We start from the raw sequence: 17,566 nt of genomic DNA on the forward strand, positions 1-17,566 counted from the left end.
GGAGAATGGAACCTGAGGCGTCCATTCGACATGCCACTGACCTGGGACTGGACACTGACCGGCATCAGCAATAGGGGAACTCTGTAGCTGTTCAAGTTGCCACTTCTCCCAGAAGGAGTCACTGCAAGGTAATGGTGTTGAGGAGTCCCAAGGTGGGGGTTGCGATAAAGTAGGCAACATAAAATATATAGAAAACAAAAAAAGTGGATGGGTGAGTCTGGAAATACTGTACTGTGGAAATTCAAAAGTTATGAGAAGAGAGAGAACAAACAGAAACCCTGGCCCGTAACTCCCTGCTGTGCACGGAGCGGAGGCTGCTACTGACATCTCCCAACAGGGAGGGAGAAAGCTCAGCACTAGAAGGGATGTCCATAGCATAGGAACCTTCTGCAAATAATGTTGTAAAACAGAATTTAATATAAAGCAGGGATTATAACATGTTTCATACCCTAGTCAGATAAAAGGGAGGACTGCCATTAACAGGAATGTTTTCTTGGCAGTACTGAGCAATACCGGAGCTAGTGGAAAGTATTGCAAGTAACAAAAGAGTACAGCAAGCAGAAGTATAGTTTTGTGTCTTAAAGTCCTGTGTCTAGAAGCTGTACAGTAGCTGACAAACATGAATGATTATGATCCACAGAAATGAACTCTTTACGCTCTGCTGGAAATGCTGCTGGTTTTGACAACCTAGCAGAAGCACAAATCACCTCGAGATCTGCATTTGCTAACTGTCTTTTTTAAGTTTCAGATCAAAGCATCATGGTCTTGCCCTTTTTGACCCTAATAATGCTCTGCCCAGATAGAAGAATTTTTATATTATTTCCTCCCCTCCCCTCCCCCCCCCCCTCCCCGAGTAAGGACTGCAGGGCAAGTGGACATTATTTCTGACCGCATTACAAATCAGGGTAGCATTTCTTTATTCCAGCATCCCAAGCTGCCTTATATAAATAGGCGATAAGGGATTTTCAACCATTAAAAGAAGTTATGCTTTTGTATATTACTAGAGGTGTTTGAACGCTCCACTTTAATAGGCATGTCTGCAAGGACTTTGTTAGCATTCAGCCTTCTCTTCTAAAGACCCTGGAGATGAGTTGATCAAACAATTTTAACATAGACTTTGTTTTTCCAGGGTTGTTTTTGGAAATAACTCCGGTAAAGTCAGGAGTGCAATCAAGGTCGTCTTGCAAAACCTGAATGAAAACACTCATACACAAAGATTGTCAAACAAAGGATAGAAATACACAAAGCAAAGCAGGAGTCTGGATTCTTCCCTTGTGCTCAAAGCTAACACCTCCAAGAACCTAGAAGCAGCACACAGTTCAGCAAATGAAAATAAAGACATTGATAACAAATGATAAAGGTGAAACCCAAGATAAAGAAATCTCTCCTGCCAAAGTTTGTCTTTCCCCGGGCTACCACTGCTGCAACTAAAACACGTCGTCTTCCGTGGGTTCATGAAGACATTACAGTTGCCTTTTACACCATGAATCTACTGCTACAAGTCCCAAAGGATTGGGTTATCTGATTTATTTTCAGAAAATATGTAGAAGTGGAACCGAGGAGCTTTTTCCATTGCCCTACACTTTTCAGACTGTGACCTGAAAGCAGTCTGAACACAATGGTAAATTTTACAGGAAATGAACTTTATAGATCAGCACTCCATGTTACATTAAAAATAACTACAGGGTGCCAGGATATACATTTCCACCTGACACTGAAATTATTTGCACTGAGAGATATTCACAGAAAGTTTCCCTCATGGGTTCCTTATGACCACCCATGAAAACTAGAAAGTTATCAGCTAAATTAGGGCAGACTTATTTTATACAGGAATAAATTTAATGTTTCTGATTGTGAAAACTTTAAATGCTAACAGAACACGGTGGCTGAAATCATGGAAACATTGACTCTACAAATCCTTCTGGCCTAAACTCCATTTTCCACTAATTCAGGGGATTATGGAGTTACTTCAACTATTACCTATTATATCCTGTTCTACTAAATAGAATTTCTCTCTAAAATTGTCCAGGTAAGTCTCCTGGCATTAAACTGTGCTATCTCTGTATTCGTGCTCCTTATAGCATGTCATCCGTACATTAGCCTGTACACAAGCAAGCCAAAAGAAGATAACTGAGATAATCCTGTTAGTGGTGTACTGTTTGCTTCTTCCCGACCCGAAGCTGAGCAGAAAATGAAAAAAAGCTAAAATTAAAATAACCATCAATTAAAAATTAATTACTTATGAAAAATTATAAACTGAAAATGAAGTTACCTCTTGCGTTACCTAGTGTTTGAGAGTCCAGATCATCATCAATAAACTCCTCACCCTGGATGATGTTCTGGGTGTCCTCACTGTGATTAACAGGGCTTGTCATTTCCTGCTCTTTTTCATTGTGCATCTGGGCATAGACATTTCTGCCTGGCAGTTTCCTAAATCAGACAAGGAGAAAAAGTCTTGTGATGGAGTTTGTGTCACGCACATGCTGGCATCAGAGCAGAGCTCCAGCAGGGCAAGTTGTTCCAGAATCACTAACCAGCACCAATCCCACCCTTCCTTAATTTTGTGTTCACAACCTAAACTTATACTCAGTCACAGTTTTATGTAACTGCCTTATCACGATGTTCATGCCAATGTAGTAATTAAGCATTAATTTCTGACTAAGATTGACAGACAATGAACAATACTGAAAAAAAACCCAAACCATTACTAAAACACCAGAAAAACTATTTAAAGATCTCAAGCAATAAAAAGACCCAGTAGGCATTCATTTCTGGTTCCAGATATCTTCACAAACATGTAGCTGGCTCACAACCGTCATCACATCTCCCTGGTGAGGTGGGCTGACACTCAAATCAAATCAAATCACACTCTCATATCCATCAGGGTTGAGGAGAAAGAAGCTGGAGAAATCCAGGAGACAGGGAATGGTAAGGTAGCAGAGAATGAAGAAACAAGAGACCAGGACCAAGGGGTAAGAAGTAAGGAGGTAAACAGACATTAATAAGGGCAAATAAGGAGACAGGGGAGGCTGATGAAGTTAAGCAGGCAGCAGCGAAGGAGGCAGTGTAAAGCCTGACCCAGGACTACGGGGAACTGCTGAATTAGACAAAACTGTCTATAGCAGATTGCATTTAATTCATTCATTATGATTTGAATCTAGAAGAACAGAAAGCATGTTATTAAATGGCTCTATCAGCTCTAATGAACAATTAGCACTATTGCTGAGACCAGGAGGCTTAAGACTTAGGATTGATAAGGAGTTCTTAACTAGATTAACTTAAATTAGACTTTGTAAAATCAAAGGGAATAATCGGGGACTTCTAACTTTGTAACAGAATTTTTGGTTTAAACATTTCTTGAGAGCCTTTGCTGTGGCTGCGTTCACCTGCAGTCTGCCTGGGCACATAAGAACAGCCTTTCCTAGGCACCAAGCAGACACTTCTGATTAGGGAGTTGCAGGTTGTGAGCTCTATTTCCTACACTGCAAGAAACAGCTTGACAGCTTGATCAGCGTGACAGCAGACCATGGCTGTCAAAGTCTGTGCTTAAACACAGATTATTGCAATGGGTAGACAACAAGAAGAAAAGAGAAAACAGGGTTGAACTGCTGAGGTTAAGCTGTGGTTTCTGCTGAGCTGCTTTAGGCAGTGAGAAAACAGAAAAAGTGACACTGATTTTTAGGCATCTCTCCAAAAGCAACCATCTTCTGCTCCGTGTTCTGGCAGCAGTTTGAAAGCTGGATAAATACACAGGTTGCTCTGTTTTCTCTAGGCTTTTGAAGATGACCTGTCTTTTAGTGTCATTTCAGAAGAAAGGTTCTTTACCAGGTGTCACCATCTCAGTTTGAGATAAAAGTGGCTGCAGCACACTATTTTGAACAGCATCTTCCAATGCATCAAAGTAATTAGAATAAACAGAGAATGCTAAACAATGAGAGATGACTGAAGAGGATCTCCTCCCTCTAATTTGAACTACTCAAGAGATGAAATGCATCCTAGACACCTATATGTGTACATACACACACCTCTGTATAGGTATATGTATACACACACACACACAAGATTATATACATATACAAAGAAATCAGGTATTTTATCCCGTTATTTATAAGCAGCACAAAGAAAGAAGTCTGATTTGGCTTGCTCTTTTCTGTATCTCAGTGAGCATGGAGTAAATTAAGCACAGGGCTAAGCAAATGCAAAGGGCGACACCGTACTATTATGACCACTTCAACAGGTCCAAGGGCTCCTCCAACACAAACATACATATAAAGCCAAGCTATGCATCACTTTCCTCCCATTAACTGGATGAAAAAACACATGTTGAAAGGGGGAAGGACATTTCTCATTACCAAAACTACATTAGGTAACTAATTTTGATTTTCCTTATTGTGGAAAACAATATCCCTCTCAATCAGACCTGCATCAAACCTGTCAAATTGCTTACTTTCAGTCCACCGTCAAATGCCTAAGGGAAATAAAACCCAGAAGAATGTCTTTGCAACACATCTGCAGGATAAGCACATATGTTTCTGTAATAATTAGGGGACCTTCTCAAAACTATTTCTGACAGACTGCAGAAGCATCAATGGCAATATCAAAATATTTTTGACATAATAAAAATGTTATCCATCTCAAACCCATATGATGCATCAAACCTTTGCAGTTAAATTAAGTAAGCAGAGCTGCTAATCTAACTGTTGTCTGCCCAGGCTGAAGGACCTGGCTGAAAACAGGTCAACAAGGTATGTCCTTTGGTGTGAATCCTGAGGCTTCAACTCAGGACTTACTAGTTAGAGACCACCAATATCACAACACATTCTATTGAACATATTAAGGGGTTACTGAATGAAGAAACCTCACAAGTTCACAAATAACCATTAAACGTGTTGCTGTTAAGAGCACTTCTTTATGGGTTACACATAAAAAGAAACAAGGCGTAAGCTGTATTTCTCACTCACTTAAACCTCATGAGCCAAATCCTGCTAAGTACAGATCCCTTTTGTAAAGTAAAAATTTGAGGTACTCAGCGACTCTTTCATACTTTCCTTTGCTCCTCACACTTATAGAGGAAAGCATCTTAGATTGTAACATGGAGTATGGATGGGAGGAAGGAGAATATTACAGATCTGGTGAAGGCATTTGACCTTTTATAGATTATAGAGATCTCTGTGCTTCATATTGGATCAGTTTTACAAGAGACTCAACTAGACAGAAGAAAATGATAGTCCAAGTCTTTTCAAGAGGCATTTTTAACACATGTGCCAGATGTTCTGTTTATAAGGGACAACCACACTGTGGGATGAAACAGGATGTGGATACTGAATCCTTACTAAAGATGGGCCTGATTCTGGCAACTTTCCAGTCTCTGCTCAACTGCTCTCACATGCAGGAAGGAATCCGCTACCCTTAATTATACAGAGAAAAACTTTTGTGTACTATAATGTGCTTTGCTCTTCTTAAGGAAGCAATTTATGTTGATCCAATGTAACTCTTTGAAGTTGGCAGAGCTGAAATGCTTGGTTTTACATAAAAGACTACTGTGAAAACGTGACAAGACATGAAATTTGACCCAGGAGATTTATATCAGCAATATGAAAATTGAAAGCAAGTCTAAGAACAGAGAAAAATGTTATACAATAGCTTCTTTTGGGGGTTTACTCTTCAGCTGCAAAATGCATGTGCTTCACATCCATCACTGGAGACAATTACCTCTGCTGAGCAGCACTCCATGGTTTACATTTTTATTTCCTTTTGTTTTCTCTGTAGCATTTTATTTCAATCATGAAGAAGAAGAAATAGTCATGCCTGCTTTAAGGACCATAAAAGTATGAACTGGAGACTTAAGTCTGTACAAAACTACTAACAAACAACACAGGACATGGCTTTCACCAAGCTCTCCAGGTCCCACATCTTTGAGAAGATATTCTAGAAAGCATTTTTTTTCCTCCCTGTATTCACAAATTCTAATCAGCTCATACCCAAAACTGTTTGCACTTTAAAATGTTCAGCAGTAAGGAACAGCAGGAGGGGGATGAGATATTGATTCCCACTCATTTAAGTTTATTTGGCTTTCAGTTCTTTCCTTGTGGAGACAATATTCATTGGCCTTTATGCAACTTCATTCGTTTTCCAGAGGCTTGATTAAGATTCTGTTTAGTATAAAAAATAGGAACATATTCACATGGAAAAGGACATGGAATAATGTAGCATTCTCTTGGAACTTAAATAAAACTAACAACAATAATAATCCATTAAATAAAATAACTTTATTGTGGTGTTGGCTTTATTACATTTGGATTAATGTTCACATGACTGACTTCTTTGTGCTTTAAGGCATTCCTGATTTACTTGCCTCTTTCATTTCAGAAATCTTTCCTACATACTATTACTTTGATTTCTGAGGAAGTTTTTATGAAATATTATGGATCATTAAATTAGTGCCTGTTTTTTTATAACTAAATGGCATGGATTGGGACTATACTTGCTCTCATGGAGCATAAAAGTAGTATAAGCAAGGTGGGGAAAAAAGATAGCTTTTCTTCAGAGACTGAAAATGAGATAGTAAGTCAATGAGGCAGAAAGAAAACACAGTTCTGCTCCAGACTGTGGCAATGACCCAGGAGGGGGTTCATTTCAAGTGGCACTTGATATTAGTGGGCAAAAAAGGAATACACAAAATGATATAAATTTGGCTGAAGTAGATTAATGGCAATTTGTGAAAACAATATACGCAGCTCTAAGTGCACTCATAGTAGTTTGCATCTAAATTAAAAGATTAAGATTTTCATTCCTTTAGATAATTGAGTTTGGTACTATTAACCAGGTAAAATACTAAAGCAGAAAAGCCAACTACTTGCTCTGGTTTGGCAGCTGTAATATCCTGTTCTTGTACAGAAGTAAAAAAATAAGAGAAGGATGATGTCAGATCTACTAGTAACATGACGATTACATGGCAGCTTTGATGTAGCTAAAATACAATTTTCCTTTCCTCCACTTTGCTTAGTGCAGACAGTGCTGTTTGCCTTCTCTACACTGTTGCCCAGGACCCCATACAATAGGAAGGATGAAGAAATCTTTTCTGGATGGCAACTTGAAACCCACAAAACTTGAAACCCACAAAAAAGACAAACATCATTTCAAAGGAAATGGAAGAAGTCTGTTTTTACTGAACAAAATTTAGTAAAGATGATATGTTATAGAAAAAATATACACAGGTCCCATATTCTGCATTAAAAAATAGACCTGATTTCTCAAAAATATTTTCCCACTGCTTTATATTGTGCTGGTCAAAAGAAGCAGCTGTAGTCCATTTTATGTGGATGCTTAAACAACTGAAGCATACTAGCGAGTATTGCAACATACTGTTTGCTTGAGGCATCAGATTGGTGATTTCCTTACCCAGAAAGTAAGAGCAAAGAAAAGGCAAATTATTCTCGGCTTGCCCACCATCCATGTTCACTGTCTGCATTGCCTCTTGTGCCACAGCCACAGTCAGATTTAACAGCTGGGGTATCATCTCTCTCTCCTTGCTGCCATGCTGAAAATTTCCTCCTCAAATGATCTAAACCAATCTTTGTTCGTTTGTGGATTACGACTAGAATTATTTTTTTAAACCATCAGCATTTATAATTTTAAATTTACTATTTTCTTTACTGGGTAAAAATAGACCTAATCCGAACTGCTTACCTACTCTGATCACAAAGTATCAAAACCCTGCTAGTCTCAAGACTTTTTTTTTTTTTATTTTTATTTTCCTAAAGCCACTAACCACTCCCAGGATGGCCAAGAGTTGCTCCATGAGCTCCAGGGATTCCAGCATCAGCTTTTTGCGTATATGTTCCTGGTGAGAAGTGGCTGGATGCACAAACAGGCCATTAGATAAGGTGGGGAGGTGGGGCAGGGGAACACAAAGTGATAAATACTTGCAATTTTACTGCATATAAGAACAGAGGGCAGCAGTTTTCCTAGCCAGCGTTTAAATATTTGGGATTAGGGCATATCATAACTGATGTAACCTATAGTCACCTAACCATTAGCTAGCAGCCATGACAGCTCTGATTATCTAGCAGACCCTACAATTCTAGTTTTGATTAGCATAATGGGAAATTAAACAATTTTAATCTTTTCTTTTTAATGGGCATTCCTTCAGGAGTGATGAGACAGCACTGGTTTTTACTATGTGTATAACTAATCAGCCAAAATCCCACTACCTCTATATGAATCTGCCTCTGTTTTCCCCCTACCCCCCTGTTTAATTAGATAAAATACACTCTTGCTTTATGCATGAGGCATCTGACACAGACTCTTAGGAAGGATTGTTATTTTTAGATTACTGCTCTTCCCCAAACTCATTTTGTGAGATTTACTTCTTGCAAGGGACACCAATTTTTAGTGCTGGGTATTGCAGTTTTCAAAAAAAGAGAAATTAAACAGGAGCAGCAAGTTTCATCATAGCTGTCCTGATTGCCCTGAAAGACTCATAAAAAAGAGGTATTAGATTAGTCCCTGGTGTCTGGTCAACACCATCTTTCATCTCGCAATTCTGCCTGACAAAAATTAGTGTAAATTAAGGCCCAAGCTCTTACAATATGAACTTCAGAAATAATTCAGGCAGGGAGGGTAGGGACCATGCTTGGGGACAAGAGGCCTTGGTGCTCAGAACCTGGGCAGTTTGAGCAGGTTTCTCCATTTTCTATCAAAGCTGTACTATGGTCTACAGGGAAATCCACTATTTTCTCTATACTCTTCATCACGGGTCCTGAATAGTGCCTTGGCTTGTTGCAAGTGGATGAAATGCTCTCACATATGAATCCTTAACCTCCCTGCCAATCCAGTCACTGTGTTATCTGCAAGCTAGTTTTTCCATCTTGCATCTTACGAGGTAACAAACTTACCCTTAAGTAAAGAACTTTGGGCCAGCGAAGAGAGAGAAAGAGAGAGAGAATATTCCAAGGCACGTTCATGCAATCTTTTGCATGGCAACCGCAAGTCACATAGACCCAATTAGAGTAGTGATAAAACTAAGATTAATAAACATTTCTCTGCCCTGGGGAAAAAAGGAGTTTTAACCCTTTTCCAAAGGGAGTATCTGACTGTCAATTTACATAAATGAAAGGAAAGCACCATCAAATGTCTTCCACCTCCTCCTTAATTTTGTGAATCATACATAAAAATTATGGACAGTATTGACATTTCAACTCTTTATACATGTCTGTAATTTGTATGTGGAAATAATTTATATTTCCATGTGTTGTGTGAGTTACCGTAGGGTCCAGTAAGTGTTATTCTGCTGAAATTATCTCCTAAAAGTGAACAATTTTTGTTGCCTACAGCATTCTTCCAGCAAATTAATTTTTAATATACAGGTATATAATGTTGACAAGCTGCCTTTGTTCATTACAACTTGCAACCTTTATATCTATAAAGGACACTCAGTTTCATAGCCTCAGTCCCTGTGGACCAGTTTGTAAACTTACATACTCACTGTACTGACATTAAAGGGACTATACTTGCAAGTAAATACTCCATGGGGATCCAGCGATTCACCAGCTGTCTTTGAAAGACTTTTTTTAAGGTATTAAAGATTTGGGTGCGAGAGGAGTTCACAGGGAGCACATAGGGAAAAAGTGATTTTTCAAATGTAGCACCAATGAGTTGCTCAATATTCTTTGAAGACCAAATTGCAAATGAAGGACACAATGAAAAAAAAAAATTCATCTTGGAAAAGCTTAGCAGGAATATTTAAAAATAATTCTGTCAAGAATCTCAGGAACAGATAAGAAAGGTAATAAAATTGAACACTACTGCACGGTCATTCATCAATGCCAACAGCAGTTTTCAGGCTACAGAGAAACATCTGAATATATCTCACAATTCTCCTCAATCTCACCTAAATTAAACCCCCACAATATTTAAATGCAAATGATTTTCACAAATTATACATGGAAGTGTAAGAGACATTAAAACTCGCAATTTGCAAATTGTACTATAGTTTCCTCCTTAATAAAAGCCCTATTTATAAAGCAATGGTTCAATGGGCATTTTAGAAAGAACTCAAGGAAAATAATTTTTTTATTCCTTTCTTGAATATTTTATACTTCTTTTGCCATGCGGTAATTGTGTCTGTTATTTAATTGCTCTCATTTAAGAGCTAATAAAAGATATAAATCATACAGCTTTGGAAAGATACCACAAGCAAGTTTTATGATCCCACACTACAAACAGCAAATCCTCCATGTATTGCTACTGAAATAATATAATTACAACACATCAACCATTTTTATGCTTTTCCTTGCTGCAGGCATCTAAAATAGCGAAATGGATTTTTATTCAGTTGTAGACAGGCTGATACAGAATTCTGTGCTTTGTCCTTTAGAGAAATCAGCCACTATGAGCTCTAAGAAACATACATGCTGCACTGAGAAAATAAAGAGATTCTTGGAAAAAAGGGGGGTTCTTAATTGATTTAAAAACACTTTATCTAAAAAACCTCTTACTTAAATTCTACATACCCTTATTGCAATCAGACTCAGTGCCACACCCATTTCTATAAACAAGTTAATTTCAAATAAAAATCAATCTTTAAAAAATGCAACAAATCAATAGGAATCCTCACTGAGCAAATATATCAGGATTTGATGATGATGAAGGCTTGTTTCCAGTGTGCTCAAGTCAAATAGCTTCTAAATGCCCCAGAGAAACAAAAAAACAAGAGTATAGCCAATATTAACACAGACCTGTGGACAAGAACAAAATTCTTTATATTGCACAGCACCCTAGTAGCTCTGATTATAATCAATTGCAGACTAAAGATATATTGGACTGTCAAAGGCTGGCATATCATCCCTTGTCAATTTTGAGAATAAGTCTCACATAAAGGCCACTTCCAGAATTAGTTCTCCCCTTAACACACTCTACTGTCAAATTAATGCTAATCTATTTCTGTCAGTCATTCTACATGGCAATGCCCCAGCAATTAAAACCTAATGTGTGCAAAGAGAAACTCCAGAGCACTACATGTTTTGATAAAACTATTTTTTTAAGCAAATCAGCATTGCAGATGCACTCCTTATCCCAATAGCTTTAGTTTATTCATAACTGCTAGGAGTAATGAGGTAGGAATTAATCAGGAATAATATTTTCGCTCAGCTCTGTTTCTTGATGATATTATTTAGACAAGCTGAACAAACTCTTCATAGTTCCCATATTGCTGCTATTTACCTTGGAACACAACGAGTGAAAGCAAACATCAGTGTAGTACCTTGATGTCTGAAAAATTCAGAAAAAACCCACGATTTTCAAATGGTGGACTTTTTGCAATTCTTCAAGAAATCTCCTTTTCAAATAACAAACTCTGGTTTGTTTTTCTGATCTGGATAAATCTAATTCTTAAAATGTGCATGTTGTTGATTAAGGTTTACTTGCCTTTTGAACTTGTAGAGGATGAAAGCCCCAACCGCGACTAGAGAGATAACAAAGAGAAACACGATAGCCCAGTAGCCACTGCCTCCTCCAATCCTCTGAGAGTCTGAAATATGAAATAAAAGTACATCTTAGCATGTTCTCTTTCAGATCAGTCTATTCTTTTCTGTTTGTCAGGACAAAAACTTTTGTTGTTATTTGTGTAATCTTTTTTTTTGCATCTGTAGCCTCTTCAAAAAGGCAACAACACGAAATTAATTGGTGACTTGTGACTGAAGGACAGAGGACCAATTAAAAAAAACCCAAACCCAAACCCCAAACCCCTGAATATTTAATTATTTGCATACTCAGTGGGGTTTTTTTTGTGGGAATCTAAATTTATCATAGGAAATTATCACATACCCTAAGTACATGCATTGAAAACCAGAGCTGTATTAATTTAACAGCTGGAGAAACTGAGGCTGTGAACAATAAATGAATTCATCAAGATCGTACATTGGTAAAGGCTGAAATGAACATGGGCTTCTTTCAATCCCAGCTTTTTGTGCTTGCTAACCAATGCTAGCCCTTTAAAGCAGATGGGGTACCACAGTGAGACTGTAGCACAATTCTCTATTAGCAACTAGATAAAAGACCTTTGTCTTTGACAGAAAGCTGAGAGATATATCACACCAGTATTTGCATAAATTGATTGTGGTCAGCTAAGCTGTTCTCCCACAACAGACTGAAATAAGAAACAAGGCTATGTTATGGGAGATGATACACAAACAAAAATTATGGTACATTCTGATACAAGGTTCAAGTCAAAGTTGAACTTTCTGGTTCAAACCTCATTTTAATGTATCTCTGTTCAAAATACACACATGTATGCACACATGCTCTCTTCAGCCAGGTTCCAGCTACAGTGCATGCAGGAAATGCATGCAAAAAAAAAAAAAAAAAAAAAAAAAAAGGCATTTCCATTTGTTTTAAACAAAGAAAAAACATAATTTATCTCAGGACAGGATTAGCAATATGGAGACCCTACAACAAGCTTCCCATTAGTTGATTTGAAGATCAGAGATACAAGATTATGGCCTAGACCCATGGAGTTATATCAGCAGAGTTAATGGCCGATATGATGGTAAGAAGCTCTGCTTTCTCAGCAGCTAGTGCAACCAAAGTGCCTTTAGTTCACCAGACATTTTTTTTTTTTTTTTTGAGGCTTGGTTGGCTCTTCCTGCAAGGCACTATTTTGTACAATAGAGGTGTTTACTTAATGTCATGGTTACACAGGAAAACAAAAGAAGCTTGTGTTACAGAATATAAGGTGTGACAAAATGGAAATGCATAAGAAATAGTTATTTGGTGGTGAGTCTTAACAAGTACCAAATGAAAATATATACATGTCTACATGTGTGCGTGTATGTATATAGATATTTACATACTTGCATGTACATACACAATATGTTTATGGGTGTATCTATTTGTAACAAGTACCAAGTAAGTATATATGTATGTGTGTATATGCACACATATATACTGATACAAATTTTTTCTCCTTATCAGAACTCAAACAGGCACCCAAGGGGTGGTCTTTTGGGAACTTTGTTTATATATTTACCTGAATCGGAGTCAGCTAAAGTCACTAAGACCCAGTATCCTCCTCTCAGAAAGAAACTGATGTTGTGTGCATTCAAGGCCTGCTTTATAGCCGCTATTCTCTGAAAATACAACAGAGAGAATGTCAGGCGTCTCGCACTCTGTTCCACTTTGACAGACTCAGTGCTCTAAAAAGGAAAACCTCTGGTTCAGTAAATGGTGAGAAACTCAGAAAGCATTTCTCAATGATGAGCTGAAATCTTAAAGAAATTCCGTATTTAAAAATTGTGCAAAACTCTACAAGCCATAAAAGTTGAAAATGTCAAAACTTTATAGCCAAATCTTTCTTTTTGCTTACCAGGGCCTTTATGTTTACCCAGTTTGTGACAGACAGCATGTCATTTACACGCACTGCTGGGTTTACCTGGGTCATAACTCACACAACTCATAATCCATATTAAAAACTCTACATTCTTCTAACCTATCAGAAGAAAACCTGCAATGTCACTTTAAATTTCTTGCTATGAAAAGTAACCGCTATTTGATAATGAACTGCATGTCATAATTTACCTTACCTCCTTACCTATTCTGGGATGGATTCCATTTATACCTACTTTTTAACAATACTCTGTAGAAACATATACATCCATCCATGTGGAAAAAATCAGGATTCCTCCTATTTTTCTTCAGTGGATAGAGCATAGTAAAATATGGTCTCACATTTTTATGGAGCAGAACCATTAAATATACCATCATATCCTAACCCCAGATAACAAATTGTCTGAATTTTTGCCCTTCTACTTGCTTGTGTCTTCAATGTGGGTAATTTTCTGAAAGATCAAAGCTAGTTTTATACTCTGTGCCTTATGATTTAGGATACAACTTCCCACAGGATGCCAAATTAGAAATATGCTTTATACCCATGACAACTTCACAAGTAACTCCTTTTATGATATTATTAATTACAAAGCTCATCTTTGACAAGCCTTTGCAGTTTAATAAATAGAAAACCTTGTAGTCTGTGTCATGTTACGGACAGAGACAATACAAAAGTTCAAATTCAAATATCCTCACTCATGTTGAGGAATATCTAACTTCTGTAGCTATTCCACTGACTCTATTACATTTTTTTGTGGGGGAATGACTCAACATAAGGGTGGTGTGAGCACAGTCTCAGTTATTTTACAACACAATTACTCCAGATAACTCCTGAGTATATATCTTCTTGCCCAAAATCTGAAAAGAGATTGGATATGACAACTGTATTGATTAGCAGCCTCTGAAATGATGCTGGCACCACTAAATACTTATGTCAGACCAGGTTCATTCACATACTCATGGTATACAATGCAAAAGGGATCACTAATTTAGGCTAATCTGACTTTCAGCCAGTAAATGCAATTACTGAGCCCCATAACTTTGGATAGGTCATATTTTCCTGGCAGGAGTTTTAAGAACCCAACATTTGCTCTAGTTTTTGCTTAAGTGACTAACACTTGTTAGTTAGTTATTTCCCCACCCTGGGTTCCCACCACAGACTATATGAACTACACTTCATTTTTTAATCTAATGTGAATACAGCCAAAGGTTCTGTCTTATTTATTTCACTGTTAGACTGATGGCTGGTTTAGTACTCACAGGGGTTATTTTCTGCCTCAAGGTATTTATTGAGCATAGTGAAGCCACCTCTCCAACTGTTTTAAAAGAAACTAATCCAGTGTTTGGATGTCCTCTATAGACTCTCTAAGTTAAGGTTCTTATACCAGTATTTGAATTTTCTGTCTCCTTTCTCTACGTCCTTTCCAATGATAATATTTGAACATGTGAACACAATGGCTCCTGCACCGTGGTATAAGAATATAAAAATAATGACACTATTCAAACTCTTACACACTTATTTATACATCCGGAGATCTGACTTGCCTGTTTTGCCAAAGCAATTCGCTAGGACTATTCATGTAGTAGTTTGTCTAGATAGAGTCCAATCTTCCTCAGAGCCACTACTTTCTGGGCTGTAGTTCAAATGCACTTTAATTGACTCTTTCAACTGAACCCATCCCACCTGACATAAAACATGTAATAGATGTGCATAAATTAAGCGACTGAGCTTTCTTCTAGAGACAATGATTAGAATTAAATACTTTTGAAATTGCTGTGTTCTTAAAAACAGGTTAAATCACAGTCAGGTTTTATTTCTAGATGTATAAATTTCATAGATTCATAGAACGGTTTGGGTTGGAAGGGACATTAAAGATCACCTAGTTGCAAGCCCCCTGCCATGGGCAGGGACACCTTCCACTAGACCAGGTTGCTCCAAGCCCCATCCAGCCTGGCCTTGAACAGTTCCAGGGATGGGGCATCCAAAGCTGCTCTGGGCAACCTGTGCCAGTGCCTCACCACCCTCACACTAAAGAATTTCTTCTTAATATCTAATATAATTCTATGCTCTTTCAGCTTAAAGCCATTACCCCTTGTCCTATCACTACATGCCCTTGCAAAAAGTCCCTCTCCAGCTTTCTTTTAGTCCCCCTTTAGGCACTGGAAGGCAGCTACAAAGTCTCCCCAGAGTCTTCTCTTCTCCAGACTGAACAACTCCAACTCTTTCAGCCTGTCTTCATAGGAGAGGTCCTCCAGCTTTCTGATCATCTTTGTGGCCCTCCTCTGGACTCATTTCAACAGGTCCATGTCCATTTTATCCTAGGGGTCACAGAGGTGAATGTAGTACTCCTGGTGTGGTGTCACAAGAGCCAAGTAAAGGGGAATAATCACTTCCTTTGACCTGCTGGCCACACTTCTTTAAATGCAGCCCAGGATTCGGTTGGGCTACAAATGCACACCGTCAGACCATGTTGTGCTTTTCACCCACCAGCACTCCCAAGTCCTTCTCCTCAGGACTTCTCTCAATCCATTCTCTGCCCAGGCTGTATTGATACTGGGGGTTGCCCTGACCCACATGCAGGACCTTCTACTTGGCCTTGTTGGACTTCATGAGGTTCACATAGGCCTGCCTCTCAAGCCTGCCAAGGTCCCTCTGGATGACATTCTTTCCGTCCAGTGTGTTGACTGCACCACTCAGCTTGGTGTTGTTGGAAAACCCGTTGAGGGCACTCAATCCCATTGTCCACATCACTGACAAAGATGTTGAACAGCACTGGTGTGAGTATGGACCCCAGAGGAATCCCACTCATCACTTATCTCCACTTGTACATCAACCCATTGACCACAACTTTTTGAGTGCCACTATCCAGCCAATTCCTTATCCATCAAATGATCCACTTGTCAAATCCATGTCTGTCCAGTTTAAAGACAAAGATGCTTTGTGGAACAGTGTCAAAAGCTTTGCACACGTCCAGGTATATGACTTCAGTTGCTCTTCCCTTATCCATCAAAGCTGTAACACCACCATAGAAGGCCACCAGATTTGTCAGGCACAATTTTCCCTTAGTGAAGCCATGTTGGCTGTTACCAGCTGGAGGATCTGCTCCACGATCTTGCCAGCACAGAGGTAAGACTGACTGGCCTACAATTTCCGAGGTCTTCCTTAATTTCCTTTCTTAAAAATAGGGGTTATGTTTCCCCTTTTCCAGTCAGTGAGAACTTCACCAGACTGCCACAACTTCTCAAGTATGATGAACAGTGGCTTGGCTACTTCATCTGTCAGTTCCCTCAGGGCCTGTGGCTGCATCCCATCAGGTCCCATGGACTTGTGCACCTTCAGGTTCTTAGATGGTCTTGAACCTGATTTTCTCCTATAGTGAGCAATTCTTCATTCTCCCAGTCCCTGCCTTTGCCTTCTGTGACTTGGGCATTATGGCTGGAACATTTGTTGTTGAAAACTAAGGCAAAAAAGTCATTGAGTATCTCAGCCTTCTCCATGTCCCAGGTAACAAGGTCTCCCATTTCCTTTGGGAGAGGGCCCACATTTTCCCTAGTCTTCCTTTTATCACTGACATACATATAGAAGCTTTTATTGTGTCCTTGATGCCCCTGGCCAGATCTAATTCTATCAGGGCTTTGAAAAGAAAGGGGCTTTTGTCAGAATGGAATCAAATTTCAGAATTATCCAAAGGGCTCCTACCACTATGCTGCCAACTTACTTGCGATCTTTCTTATTGCTGGCTACTTTTTTCAGTAAGACTCCTATTCTAGATGACTAACTTAATAAATAGCATCACATCATAACACTCCATGTAAAATACCAACACAAACTCCATCAAGTAGGTGTTCTCTACCTGATCAAGAAATTATTGCTTTTAACAATCCTTCTGAAATCACATAATATCCCCAATGTAAAAGGTTTTCAGCCAAGGACAAATAGGTTCTCTTTAAGGGAAGATGTTTCATAGCTATGTTTGAATTAAGATTTCAAGGATATCTCTTGCAAACATGCAGGAAACGTTCTGTATTGACGAGTCCTCACAGTGGTGTCACAACACTGACCTTGAGAACTGGCACTAGCAGCATGACAAAGCACATTCTTCCAGTGAAAAATGATGGAGACCTTCAGGATTCTCTTTTGGTAAGAGAAGATAATGTAATGAACCTTTAAACAAGTGACACT

General features: G+C 38.6%; 2 protein-coding genes across 24 annotated transcripts in view; one reads left to right on the plus strand and one right to left on the minus strand.

The window, feature by feature from the left end:
* AFAP1 (actin filament associated protein 1) overlaps positions 1 to 2,358 on the plus strand; it is a 140,420-nt gene extending 138,062 nt beyond the window's left edge. For all 18 annotated transcript variants that reach the window (XM_080373405.1, XM_080373394.1, XM_080373407.1 and 15 more), the window contains one exon: positions 1,130 to 2,358. The gene's annotated coding sequence lies outside the window, so the exon portion shown is untranslated. The remainder of the gene's footprint in view (positions 1 to 1,129) is intronic.
* Positions 1 to 17,566, minus strand: part of SORCS2 (sortilin related VPS10 domain containing receptor 2) — a 569,561-nt gene that overhangs the window by 968 nt on the left and 551,027 nt on the right. Inside the window, exons 24-27 of one of the 6 annotated variants that reach the window (XM_080373391.1) lie at positions 13,028 to 13,127; positions 11,428 to 11,530; positions 2,285 to 2,430; positions 60 to 121 (exon numbers count right to left, since the gene is read on the minus strand). In XM_080373391.1, coding sequence (XP_080229517.1) covers positions 60 to 121; positions 2,285 to 2,430; positions 11,428 to 11,530; positions 13,028 to 13,127 — 411 coding nt within the window. Of the gene's footprint in view, positions 1 to 41; positions 122 to 2,272; positions 2,431 to 11,427; positions 11,531 to 13,027; positions 13,128 to 17,566 lie in introns of all 6 variants that reach the window. The other 5 variants (XM_080373389.1, XM_080373390.1, XM_080373388.1 and 2 more) reach the window with 5 other exon arrangements.

Source organism: Falco punctatus, assembly GCF_963210335.1.
Source record: "Falco punctatus genome assembly, chromosome: 1".
NCBI classification, from domain to species: domain Eukaryota; kingdom Metazoa; phylum Chordata; class Aves; order Falconiformes; family Falconidae; genus Falco; species Falco punctatus.